The following is a 14,380-nucleotide window of genomic DNA, read 5'->3' as shown; positions in this document are numbered from 1 at the left end:
CCCCGGGGCCGTGGTGGAGGCTCCTTCCTTGGAGGCTTTTAAGCAGAGGCTGGATGGCCATCTGTCGGGGGTGCTTTGAATGCGATTTCCTGCTTCTTAGCAGGGGGTTGGACTAGATGGCCCATGTGGTCTCTTCCAACTCTACTATTCTATGATTCTATGATTCTATGATTCAAGTGTTTCTGCTGTTTTGCAAGAGTGTATGTTTCAGTAATGAAAGAGTTAACAGCAGGCTAGTTAGACTGACAGCCTGCTATGACCTATTAGGCAAGATTTCCGGCCTTGGAGGTCGGCAACTTCCTTCGGACTGAGGAATGTGTTTTTTATCTCTGTGTGTGTTGAGCTGGTGCTTGCCGAGCGAAGAGGCTATAAAAGAGAAATGCCAGCTCAGAGCGTTGGCTTTTGAAATGCTTTGTAAATATGTATTATAGATATTAAATAAATGTTTGGACTTCAGACTACAGATGTGTTTGGGTCTGACATTGAACAGAGGAATTGGTGTGGCAGACGATTGCAACAAATTCATCAGGGTGCTGGAACAGATGATTGATGGGAGTTTGAAGAAACCCACCCGGCATGCACCCTGAGCCCCAGACTGACAAGGGCCAAACAAAGGATTCTCCCAGGCAGGAAGCAGCTAGGCTTTGAAGCTGAAAGACCATTCAGTGCTAATTAAGGTGGCCAATTGTAACATTCACACTTGCTTCAAACAGACAAGAGTTCTTTCTTCCACCCTGGACATTATTCCACAGATATATAAACCCCACTTGCATGGTTTCCAACAGACCTCACAACCTGTGAGGATGCCTGCCACAGATGTGGGCGAAATGTCAGGAGAGAATGCTTCTGGAACATGGCCATACAGCCTGGAAAACTCACAGCAACCCAGTGATTTCGGCCATGAAAGCCTTCGACCACACACTTCTGGAGTATTTTAGATTTCCAAAGAAAGGGATACTCAATCTGTGTCCAATTTTTCTCCCAATATGGATCTTTAGATGGCATATACAGCAGAGTCTCACTTATCCAACATTAACGGGCCAGCAGAACGTTGGATAAGTGAATATGTTGGATAATAAGGAGGGATTAAGGAAAATCCTATTAAACATCAAATTTGGTTATGATTTTACAAATTAAGCACCAAAACATCATGTTATGCAAGAAATTTGACAGAAAAAGTAGTTCAATAGTAGTAATGCTATGTAATAATTACTGTATTTATGAATTTAGCACCAAAATATCACAATGTATTGAAAACATTGACTACAAAAACATTGACTGCTGCGTTGGATAATCCAGAACGCTGGATAAGTGAATGTTGGATAAGTGAGACTACTGTACTAGTGGTTCAAATTATGCAGGATTCAATTATGCAAACTGAATGCATTTTGACATTACAGCACAATGCTATGGAATTCGTACACAAGGTGAATCAAAGGCACAGGTGGGAACGCAAAGAAAGGCGAGGCGGTTTTGTTTTTTAATTGAAATGAATTTAATATCATGTTGCAGTAGAATTAAAAATATACAAAAAGTTTGTGGTATACAAAAAGAGTCTTGGTACAGAACCTTGGCCCCCTTCTTCAGCTCTGGGTGGGGAGTCCATAGAAGAAGGCGCACTTGATTTATGTACAAGGTTGATGGTTTATTTATGGACCAGATCACAGATTTCAGGAGGGAAGAGAAAGGAAGGGAAAATCAGGGCAAAGGTGTTTGGAGAAGGGAAATCGGGACAATGTGTCCGGCCACTTGCCGCCAACATTGATCGAAAGGGATCCATGGAGCCAGGGCTCGGAGAACTACATCTTCACCCGAAAAGGATTGCTCAGTAGAACAAAACACCAAACAGTTCAGGTTTCAGCACATGATCGCTTTAAAATGTCCTTTTATTTATTTCTCCCATGTCTTATCTGTATCTGTGCCAACGGATGGTGTTTCGGTCTGTCTGTCTTGTTAAATATACGGCATTACGCACTGCAAACACACATTTGTCCAACTCATTCCCAGCATATATATATATATATTCTGGATACCAAATTCATGCCCTCCCACACACTGCCTTCTTATGCCCTGTCTACACTGTCATATAAAATCCAGATCATCTGCTTTAGCAGTGTAAGGTCATATCAACCAGTTCAAAGCAGATAATGTGGATTTAGTTGTTTATATTGGTTTTAACTTGTTACATTTTGTTTGTTTTGGGCTTGGCCCCATGTTAGCCGCCCTGAGTCCCTTCGGGGAGATGGTGGCAGGATAGAAAAATAAATAAATAAATAAACAAATAAATAATAATAATAATAATAATAATAATAATAATAATAATAAGAAGAAGAAGAAGAAGAAGAAGATTATATGGCAGTGTAGATTCAGCTTTAGACAAAACATAACAAATCTGAACCCAAAACAGGCACCTGGCATTGAAAATCAACATTTCGGCATCGGACCCAAACATCCAAAACTCCTGGAAAGCCCAAGTTTATAGATGTTCCAACTCACTGCTCTGACTTGCTAGCTACCTTTTGCAGGTAAGCAACTACCTTCCTTTCCTCTCTTATCTCTTTCGACATATGGAGACCTATGGATACACCTATATCCAAAACACAGAGCCCTATAGATACACCTATATCCAAGTTTGGGGAAGAGAAGCCTGAGCGGCCAACGCTTTCCGTTTTGAGAGCAGCTCTTTGAGATTATTGCAAAGGTGTTGAGGACTCTCGTTCCGAAAGGCCGAGAGGAGAAACCGTGGCTAAAGAGTGCATAGAGAGCGGCCGGGCAGGTCTCTCCGTCCCCAAGGTATATCAACCCTTTTGCTGTCTTAAGGTTGCATCTACATTGTTGGATTTAATGCAGATTGGCACCATATTCTTCTTGAATTGGACACAGGGTTATTCCAGGTGATCCCTAAACAAAGCCGAATAGAATGGGTTCTATTGGGGATATCCCTCACAACCTCTGAGGATGCCTGCCATAGATGTGGGCAAAACGTCAGGAGAGAATACTTCTGGAATATGGCCATACAGCCTGGAAAACATACAACAACCCCAGAATGGGTTCCATGATTATCCTTCTGTATGGACACTATCCTCCTATTAATGTATTAATGCAGCTTGGCACCATATTCTTCTTGAATTGGACACAGGGTTATTATTCCAGGTGATTCCCGAACAAAGCAGAATAGTCTGGGTTCTATGATTATCCTTCAGTCTGGACACTATTTTCCTATTAATGCAACTTACTGCTGCATCCAACACTGTTTGCTCATATTCAGTTTGCGGTCTTTGAAGACTCTTGAGATGCATTAGCACTGCATAATTAATGCAGTTTGACACCAGCAATTGATTGCATTCTAGGAATCTACACCAGGCATGGGCAAACTTGGATCTTCCAGGTGTTTTGGACTTCAACTCCCACCATTCCTAACAGCCCCAGGCCCCTTCTTTTCCCCCTCCACCACTTAAGTCCAAAACACTTGGAAGGTCCAAGTTTACTTATGCCTGGTCTATGTACATACAAACTATATAATGCAGTTTCAAACTATATTGTATGGCAGCGTAGATGGGACCTAGGAGAGGTCCAGAGACAGCCTTCCAACAAATAGTAACGACCAATATGTTCAGAGTCAGATCAATTCTGCCTTTATAATATCACCAATTGGAATTTACAATAGACAAGATTAAGGGTGCATCTACACTGCAGAATTAATGCAGTTTGACACCAGCAATTGATTGCATTCTAGGAGTCTACATCAGGCATGGGCAAACTTGGATCTTCCAGGTGTTTTGGACTTCAACTCCCACCATTCCTAACAGCCTCAGACCCCTTCTTTTCCCCCTTCAGCTGCTTAAGATTAAGGGACCTGACATTGTTAGGAATTGTGGGAGTTGAAGTCCAAAACACCTGCAAGGTCCAAGTTTACTCATACCTGGTCTACGTACATACAAACTATATAATGCAGTTTCAAACTACATTGTATGGCAGTGTAGATGGGACCTAGGAGAGGTCCAGTGACAACCTTCCAACAAATTGCAATGACCAATATGTTCAGAGTCGGATCAATTCTGCCTTTATAATATCACCAATTGGAATAAACAACTTAAGAGTGCATCTACATTGCAGAATGAATGCAATTTGATACTCCTTTTAAGCACCATGACTCAAGGTTATGAAATTCTGGGAGTTGTGGAATTAATACTCCTCGATGATACTTTTTAATGTCTGTGGCTCAGCGCTCGAAAATCCTGGGAGATGTAGTTTTGCAAGGACTTCAAAGCTTCTCTGCCAAAGAGCGATGGTGCCACGCCCAAATGCACAACTCTAGGATTGCAAAGCACTGAGTCACGGGAGTTAAAGTGGTGTCAAACCAAGTTCATTCCTTCTCCAGTGCAGATGCATCCCTAGTTGTGGATTATTGAACGGCTCTCCCTCCCAGGCCCCCTCCTTGCATTTAGCACCTCTCACAGAAAAACGGGCATTTTTGCTATTTTGGAACAGGCGTGAGTAATACCGTATGCCGGACCAACTATTTTGGGAAGTTTACACAAGCGGATGTTATCAGCACCATGACAACAGCCATAGGACCCAAGAAGGCTCTCCATCAGTGGAGCTTTAGCACCTATCCGCCGGGCAATGTCATATCCAAGGGCTGCAAAGTGATGGATAATTTTTGGAGTTATCAGCCGAAATGCCACCATTTCACAGATGGAAATGCCGTCCCTTCATTTTCCCGTCTCGATTTAATTGCATGCACTGTGCACTGTGGATCCTGGTTTGCAGCAATGGAAATAAGCTGAGGATGAAGGGAGAAAGAGGGAGAAACCAGGACCTTTTAAAAGCAACTGAAAAAATGGGATGGCGGAGGATTTAATTGGGATTTCCAAATCAGCACCATCGAATACTATGTATCTCTAGGTACATTGACAAACCTTCAGGCCTTACTGGTAAAAAAAATCCTATAAATCAGATTGCATGGGATGTATTCTGTCATGGGAAATGGGCATTCTTTGCTAATGGTTTCAGTCTAGTAGGACTTGGAAATGAGCAAGATATGGCAAACTGGGGGAATGGAATGCCTAACATGCCTGGAATTGATCCTTTTGGGGAATATAACATTGAGGATTCCCCTAGATACTGGGCTGACTGGGGATACTGGGAACTATAGTCCTCCAGGTGAATTCCAATCTTGTGTATGGCCAGGCTAAAAATGCACATCCTGCACCGAGTCTCCTGCATAGGAAACACTGTTCCTTGCAATGGAAACACATTCTGTCTCTCTTTGCAAAAAATTAAATACTCCAGAAGCTACGAAAATGTCAGAAAAGCCTTGGTTGTATCATCTCCATCTTCTTGACTGTCATTAATTAAATCCAAGCCGAGGGGGTGGGGTGGGGGGGGAATATTATAGGATATTATTTTCATCCGTTTATTCGTTACACGAAGTAACACAATTTTTGTTCCTGGGTTATCAATGTCATTTCCTAATTGGTTCTATCATAAAAACATGGGAAAAGTTTATTAAATTACCCAAACTTTATTGTAGACAGCTACAATGAATCACTACTGACTGAGAGGTCATGAGTTCGAAGCCAGCCTGAGTTGGGTTGAGCTCCCGACCATTAATAGCCTAGCTTGCTGTTGACCCATGCAGCTTGAAAGACAGCGGCATCTGTCGAGTAGGAAATTTAGGTACCGCTTTATGCGGGGAGGCTAATTTAACTAATTTACAACACCACAAAAACCTCCAGCAGTGTGTGAAAAGAATGAGGACGTACTCCATCAAGGATTCAGTGTCACAAATGAACGATGAAGCGACAGCTCCCAGAAGCTGGGAAATGTTTAAATGCCTCTGTGGCTGTCTATATGTCTTATTTCTAATGGCACTGAATTTTTCCCATGTATATGTGTGCATTGTGATCTGCCATGAGTCCCTTTCGGGATGAGAAGGGTGAAATATAAATACTGCAAATAAATAAATAAATAAATCTTACTATAGGATATTTGGCTCTTAAGTTTTTCAATGAATATCTTATTGAGTCTCAACCAATTCAACATATTTTGTGCCACAGGAAAAAAAGTTTCTGGAGTAGAACAACTCCTTTCAAAGTAAGTGCGGCACAATTAAACAGGAAATAACACTTTCAAACCAGGAACAGATTTTTTAAAAAATTGTTGCATAATGTAACGGCATCTTGTTCCCACGTCTGGTTTTTTGTTTTATTTTTTTATACATGGCCTTGAAGAAGAGAGCTTTGTATCTCAAAAGCTGACAATTGTATCAGTGCATTTCACAGAAGAAAGCTTTCAGAGTGAAAACCCTGGCAATGTCAGTGTGTGGTCAAGATGGCAAAGGTGGCAATGAAGAAAAACAGACCGGTTTGGAAAGACTGCAGCAGTTTGCTTTTGCCGGAGCCGACTGGGAAGGGAAAGAGGAAAAACTATCTCAACTTCGCCCTCCCAGTTCACTGAATACAAACTATGCCTGAAGTTTGGGCTCAGCTTGCAGCAATTGGTGCCATCCCAGGGCAAAAGGGAGAAGGCAGGAGGACTAGAGAGAAACCGGGGCATTTGTAAAGCATGGGAAGTCAAGTGGTGTAATGCGGTATATACCAATATAGAGGTTTTTAAGAAAATAATCTAAATACAAGTGTTAGCCTACACACTATCATATGACTTTGACATATTTATAATACTATAAATGTGAAAAGAAAACATGTATATCCTGTGTATACAGTGTCCCGACTCTTATAACAACATCAATTATAACAAATACAAACGGATATAAGTCACACAAGAACAAATAGCACCACCTGTTCTGACAATGATAGAGGATTTCAAGTCTGTGTACATTCACTGTATTGATTGATAGGCCCGGGCTGTGGTGCAGGTGGGAGAGCAAGCCAGCTGCAATTAACTGCAATGAATCACTCTGACCAGGAGGTCATGAGTTCGAGGCCCCTCGGAGCCTATGTTTGTCTTGTCTTTGTTCTATGTTAAAAGGCATTGAATGTTTGCCTATATGTGTAATGTGATCCGCCCTGAGTCCCCTTCGGGGTGAGAAGGGCGGAATATAAATACTGTAAATAAATAATAAATAAATAAATTGATACAAGTGGTATTCAAACGTGGTGCTATTTGTTCTTGTGTGACTTATATCAGTTTGTATTTGTTATAATTAATGTCGTTATAGGAGTGAGTACCCTGTCTGGACACTGTATAAACAGGATACACATTTTTTCTTTTCACATTTATAGTATTATAAATATGTCTAAGTCATACGATAGTGTGTAGGCTAAAACACTTATATTTAGATTATTTTCTTAAAAACCTCTATATTCGTATACACTGTTATGGTTTTTGTGATATGTAGTGAAATGTTTAATTAATTGTTGCTGTGTAAGTGTGTGTATTTGCTCTAGCAAGCATTCAAGCAGTCAAGAGGTTAATTGCAGCGAGCCCTGATTGATGGCTAGAAGGGCAAAGGATCAAGACTTCCATTTGAGCTATGTAGCAGGAAGATATGTCATGGACTGTGGAATGTGGGATGTACTTAAAGTTTACTGATAACAGACTGAGAGTGACTCCATGATTTCTTCTTGCGGAGGCAAGATGTGTCTGAACAGCTTTGGCTGTTTATCTTTGTAAATATTCTTGTAAATAAAGTTTTTAGTGCTGCTGGGATCAGCAGATAACGACTATGCTGTCGTGTTTGTTAGTGCCACTTTGGTAGTCACTAAAGTGTTCTAACGGATGAGCAGAGGTGAGACCTGACTCATCAATCATTCAGGACACGGGTGTCCTGACATATACTGCATTACACCACTTGACTTTCCATAGATACATAGACATCTGTGCCAGGGCCGTAGCCAGAAAAAAATTTTGGGAGGGGTTTTGAAAATTTCGGGGGGGGGGGGTTTGAACCCCTAGCACATACCCCTCCCCGCTACAAACCTGTCAATATCTGCTTGAGATAGTGCCTGGAGGGACTCTTAATGTTTTGCATCTCATAACTTAGCATGGGGATTTGGTTAACCAGTTAAAATTCATGAGTAAACGAGATTTTTTTTATAACTTGAAAAATTTCGGGGGGGGGGGTGGGTTGAACCCCTAACCCCCCCCCCCCTCGCTACAGGCCTGATCTGTGCATATCTAGCATTTGTAAAGCAGCCAAAAAAGTCGGATAACAGAGGATTAAACATGACCATCTCTGCCAAATTCTGCTAGGACTTATCCTCCAAAAATCCTCAAAGATGGTTGCTAATGGTTCTGAAATTCCTTCTGCTAGTTCCTTCAATATTTTTGGATGTAGCTCATCTGGCCCTGGAGACTTGAACACATTTAGATTAGCTAGGTATCCCTGTGTTGCCTCTTTACCTACTCTGTGCTGCATTTCCTCTACTACACCTTCCGTTTGCCTTTTGAGAGAAAGAAGACCGAGGCAAAGAAGGGGTTGAGTCGTTCTGCCTTTTCTCTGTCCTCTGTTAGCATTTCGCCATCACATGTGTGCAATGAAATCTCCATAGACAGAACTGAACATCGCAATCAGAGGATGAATGGGGAGAGTCTCTGCCAAACTGGAACAGTTGTAGGGTATATCGATGTCAAAAGTAAGCCCTGTTGAGCTCCATGGATGTTTAGGCAAAGGTGGGGAACTTCACTATATCTGGAACCAACTACAACTTCCATGATTCCACAGCATTGAACCGTATTTTGTTGGGCGTGGATAAACGAAACAGCGGATACAGGGGTCGTACAGTATTACACACACATACTCACACATTCACGCTCCTGTTTGGGGAAGAGAATGTGGTATAAAACCCAAGGTAAAGCTGCAAGGTATATTAGACAGGCTTGGCATCCTTGGCATGTTACCTTTTGGGGGAGAGGGGACTAAAACTCCCAGAATCCCTCAAAGGTTCAAACACCTCTTTGACCTATTCGGTTTCACTCTTTCTGGAAGCCCTCAGTGTCAATATTATTCTTTTTTTACAAACATGTATTTAAACAAACAAACGTAGGGAGGTGAGCAATTTACAGTTGTCCTATTTCGCCCCCACCAACCACCACTCCCATCATCCTCGGAAATGCAGATGCCTAGTACCAGGAATGTATAGCATACTATCCATAGATCTTTCCGTTCTCATAATATTGCAGGGCTTTGATACCACTTCAAATACTCTGTCTCCATCTGATGGACTCCTGGGACTTGTAGTTCAGTAAGGTATTGAGAATCCTTTTCTAGAGAGCTCTAGTGCTCCCCATAAACTACAGATCCCAGAATTCCATAGAATGCAGTCACAGCAGGTAAAAGCAGGACCAAAACACTATGAGACTGTGGGTGCATCTTCACTGTAGAATGAATTTAGTGTGATAACACTTTAACTATCATGGCTCAATGATACAGAATCCTGAGAGTTATAGTTTGGCGAGGCACCAACACTCTTTGGCAAAGAGTGCTAAAGATCTTATAAAACCAAAGTTCTCCTTGATTCCTTAGCACTGAACCATGGAAGTCAAAAGGCTGTCAGACTGCATTAATTCTCTAGTGTAGGTCAGTGATTCCCAAAGTGGGAGTGCTACCGCCCCCTGGTGGGCGCTGCAGTGATACAGGGGGGCGGTGATGGCACCTATTAGGACACAGGGGCAGGGCCAGGGGAGGGGCAGGGCCTCTTCCCAAGTTCCAGAGACAGGGCTGAGCACCTGAGGTGCTTGTTGGGACACAGAGGGTGGAGCTAGAGAAGGGGGAGGGGCCTCCTTCCAAGAGCCTGAGTCAGGGCTGAGCCTCTATATCTCTCCTGAGAGGCCTTTTAGGACTAAAGGGCGGGGCTAGGGGTGGGGGCGGGGCCTCTTCCCAAGAGCCCGAGACAGGGCTGAGCCTCTATATCTCTCCTGAGAGGTCTTTTAGGACTAAAGGGCGGGGCTAGGGGTGGGGGCGGGGCCTCTTCCCAAGAGCGCGAGACAGGGCTGAATTTCTTGTTAGAACACGGGGCGGGGTGTAGAGGTTCCTCCCCATCAGGCACTCAGGAAGAGGCCACGCCCCCTCCTCTAGCCCCGCCTCCTGTGTTCTGGAAGGCGCCGCAGGACAGGGGTAGAAGCTCAGCCCTGCCTCAGAGCTCGTAACTCCACCCATCCCAGTCCTGGCTGCCCATTTGTGGCTCCGCCCACCTCCCCCTCCCAGCTCTGCATCTTGGACTGGGGAGAGGCTCAGCCCCGCCCTCTTGAGCAGGAGCCACGCCCACCCCTCTAAGCCACGCCCCCCCCTTTCCAGGGGGCACTGAGTCATATTTTTTTCTGGAAAGGGGGCGGTAGGCCAAAGAAGTTTGGGAACCACTGGTGTAGATGCACCCTGGGTCATGCCGCATCTCCTGTCACTTGGGATGTATCCACAGTACACAGTTATAGGACATTGATGCCACTTTGATGGCTATGGGATTTGTAGTCCTTCAATGCACTCTAATGGACTGAAGAAGAAAGTTCTAAGCACCTTGTGAAACTAGTCATCCCAGGTTGGAGCTGTGACACTTCTTCTAGTGGTAGCAAAATGTTATAATTGTGTCGTGTGGACGCACCCTTTACCTCCAAAGCACCTGTTTCCCTGCAGAAATGAAGGACAAAATGGGGAAAGGAGGGGTAGTAAAACCAAGAGTACGGCATTATTTCTCTTTTCTGAGCACTAGAGCTGATGTCCTGCAAGCAAAACCCTCGCTGTGCTTCCCAGCGGGACAAGTTTATCCCCTTGTCCTCACTCTGCTGGAGTCGGGCAATTAACGCTGCAACTGTAAACGAACCTTCTCTGCAACGATCCCTCCCTTTCCCTGTCAGCCCTTGACAATGATGGCTCTTAAGTAGCAGAAACCCACGGACTCCAGACAAGAGGCCTCGGCTACCTGGCTCAGGTAACAGGTGAGGTATTTGGGGAGAGGCCGTTGCCACCGCTTTGCCAGAGCAAACAGGGGTGCACGTGGGGCACCGCTTCTCTTGCATGGGGTCTGAGATAGGATGAAGACCCAACTAGGCTAAATAGGGGAAAGACGGTAGCCTCGTTTCCCTAGCCCGTTGATCAAGGAGAGGGAAAGTAGCACCAGAATTGTAGCCCACCTGGGAGAGGAGGAAGAGACAGGAGGGTAGTCGCCGGGGGGGGGGTCTTCAGTGCAGTACGGGGAGGAACAACAAACCAAAATTGCTAATGAGAGACAAGGGTGCAGCCGGCTGCTGTGGCGGCCCCCGACCCCCTTGCTCCCCATAGAACAGAGAACGGATCCTGAAGCCCATTTGCCTCAGCTGCTCAGAAGCCAGGCCTGGGTCACCCCACATTTGGGACACTCAGGGCCAGGAGCTTCGCCTGTTTTGTGTTCTTTCTTTCCTTTTTACACAGTGGTCTCGTACTCCAGCAGCTCCTGCGAGGTCCCCACACTGCGGTACTGCAACCGCGGCGTGGTGGGCGAGCTGTACTCCAGCGCCAGGATGGTCTTCCGGAGGCGCCGGTCGATGAAGTGGGCATCCCAGGCGGGGTACTTCTTGCGGGGCAAGTCAATGCGGATGACGGGGCCTTCTGTCCGTGGCGCACGGGGCACGGGGGTCGGGGGCACACTGGGCCGGACCTGGAAGACCGGCACACAGCTGTCTCTGTCTCCGGGGACCCCCTCCCTCTCGGCCCCTGTAGTCCTCGGCAAGGAGCGCGGGGGGCTGGTGACCACGTCCCCGGCGCCGCCCGGGACTGCCGTGGCCTCCTCTCGGCACATGCACCCCGTGCTCTGCGTGGCGAAAATGGTCCCGTTGGGGTGCAAGAGGCAGTAGTAGATGAACATGAAGAAGACACCTAAGGCGAAGCTGGAGGTGACGACACAGACGATGATTAAGGCGTTGGACTCGGAGATGCTCTCACTCCGGTGCCAGTACCAGAGCCCCGTCATAGCGGCGTTTTCCGACAAGGTGATGATGTAGTAGATGGACATGCGGCACCGGCTGCGCCCCTCCTTGACGTTGAACCAGCAAAAGATGTAGATGATGCCCACCACCATGTTGTAGATGATCTCCTCCCACTTGGACATGCAGAAATCCGTCTCGCCTTGGATGATCCAGAAGGTCATGATGCACCAATGGGTCACGATGAAGATGCCGAAGTAGAGCTGGAACACGGAGGCGAAGAGGGCGAAGGCGATGGCTCGGGCAGCGATGGTGAAGAGGTGCCACAGGATCTGCACCATTGCCCCTTTGTAGGACATGGGCAGCTTGTCCTCCCTCGAGTCCCGCAGCACCTTCTGGTACGAGGCCAGCGTCCAGGCGAGCGAGACCAAGGAGGCCGAGGCCGAGAGACCTGTCCGGGTCGACCAGGAGAGAAAAGGCATAGAAGGGGGTTAGGAGCAGAGCAACGGCTGCCATGAATACTTTTAAAAACTTTAAAAAGCATTAAAATTATTATTTTATTTTGTTCACAATGAGACAGAGTATTAGGCACTTTACAGAGGAAGAAGGCAGACACATATACTATATATATAGCCACATTGGGTACACAAAGGATAATTATATTTTGCTCAGCATTCACACACATACATTCCACATACATACATTACTGTCCTGTTTTGTCTTTCAAGAACAGCCTTCAAACACTGTGGTAAGTAAATGAAAACTGCTTTACTTCAGCAAAACATAAAGTACAGCACACTCAGTGGAATAATGCAAAAGGAAGCAATGAAGCCTTACGGCAAACACAGTTCTTAGTCTCTGATAAATTCCCAAATCAAATAGCAGTCTTCAGACAAAGAAACAGCAATAAATCCTTAGGACCAGTTTCCCAGATGCAGACTTGAAGCAGGCACAAGGGGAGCGAAGGCTTAGGCATTAAGAGTCAGTTTGTTACCAGCAAGAGCTGGCTGCACCAGCTTCTGCTTTATAGCTCTGAGTCCCCTCACAGCTGCTAGGGCAGTTCACAATTACTCAGCTGCATTTCTGGCAGCTATTCTAGCTGAACAATGTCTCTGCTCTGTTTCCTTTTGCCTCTCCTGAAAAGTGGGTACTTGCAAAATCTCCTCCTCAGATTCCAACTCACCCTCAGATTCATGAACACTTTCCTGCTCCCCTTCCTCTTCTGAAGAAGAGGAATCCCTAAAAATTACCATCTCTTCTTCCTTCCCCTAGAAAAAAGACTGGCACATAGACCAGATTGTGTTCTCAGCAAATTTTGTGAATCCACCCTCTCTCCCCATCCCTTGGAGAAGATGGCGGGTGGACCAGTCTCCTCCAGTCTTCCACAATTTTAGTACAGTAAAGTATCTCTTATATACATAGTTTTGCTGGTGTTGCTACAAAACACTGTAAAATACTTTTCCAGCTAAAACATGCTGGCTCTATCAGTTGTGGACAGATGTTAGTTTTTCTTCTTAACTGATGTTGGTTTGAACCACTGTGTTGACTCAACTTTAAAAAGTAATTGTCTCTGGTAATGTAAACATATTTTCCACCAAGAATTAATCATTTCTCTCTGGTCATCCGCAGTTCAGCAACTTGTAATGTCAGTTCATGCATTCTTCTTTTGAAGTATTCCAGGCCTCATTTCTTTAAGCTATATAGACCCCAATCATACACCTTTCATACAATTTCATTAAACCACGTTTCATATATTCATATTACGGTGTCTCTGAGGAGAGAGTACAGCAAGAGAGGGGTGATGTGAGGAAGTGTGAGGTCAAGATTTCCATCACACTAGCAATTTGCAACACTGTGATGGTAACTTCCATGGCTGCATCCTATGGAATCCTGAGCTTTGTAGTTTCATTGGGTGCACTGTGACCCCATCGCCATGGGAGATATTATTGAGCACTTTGCATATAATATTCATGGCTGTGACCCATGGGATTCTTAGCTTTTCAGCTTCATGATGTACAGTATGACCCAGAAGATATGTTTCAGGACATTGCGTGGATACACAAAACATCCCTCTAAACTAGACATCTTCAACCTATAACCCTCTAACTGTTTGGGCCTCCAACTCCCAGATGTCCCTATTGCCTGATGTGGTTCAGTCTGATGATGAAGGGGGATTTGGGTTTATGCAGGTTGACCAAGGAAATGTTGAAGGCTCTGAATTATCAGAAAGGCCGCAGGCTAGCAGGGAAGCAGAAGTCAGTGATAAGGGTGACCTTTCACAGGATTTAGAACATCAACAAATCCCAGGTGGATCTGGCAGCTAGTCAGAGGAGTCTTCCTTAGATAGAGATACAAGGTTAAGGTTAAGAGTTCATCGTCCCAGGCATTGAGAATAGCTGGGAAACGTGTGGGAACTCAAGGACAGAGGAATGTTTTTTTTAGCCTGTAAGCATGGTTAAACAGGGAGAAACAGGGAAAGATTTCAGAAGAAGCAAGGTTGATTTTGGAAGCTTAATTCCTG

The 14,380-nt window shown here is 45.0% G+C and overlaps 1 protein-coding gene across 1 annotated transcript in view; it reads right to left on the bottom strand.

The window, feature by feature from the left end:
* Positions 1-1,471: 1,471 nt before the first annotated feature.
* Positions 1,472-14,380, bottom strand: part of xkr7 (XK related 7) — a 114,640-nt gene continuing 101,731 nt past the window's right edge. The window contains exon 3 of the mRNA XM_062979167.1: positions 1,472-12,310. Within this exon, the coding sequence (XP_062835237.1) occupies positions 11,361-12,310 (950 nt within the window). The 3' untranslated portion in view covers positions 1,472-11,360. The remainder of the gene's footprint in view (positions 12,311-14,380) is intronic.

This window comes from Anolis carolinensis, chromosome 4 (assembly GCF_035594765.1).
Source record: "Anolis carolinensis isolate JA03-04 chromosome 4, rAnoCar3.1.pri, whole genome shotgun sequence".
In the NCBI taxonomy this organism is placed as follows: Eukaryota; Metazoa; Chordata; class Lepidosauria; order Squamata; family Dactyloidae; genus Anolis; species Anolis carolinensis.
This window is presented reverse-complemented; position numbering and strand designations above follow the sequence as displayed.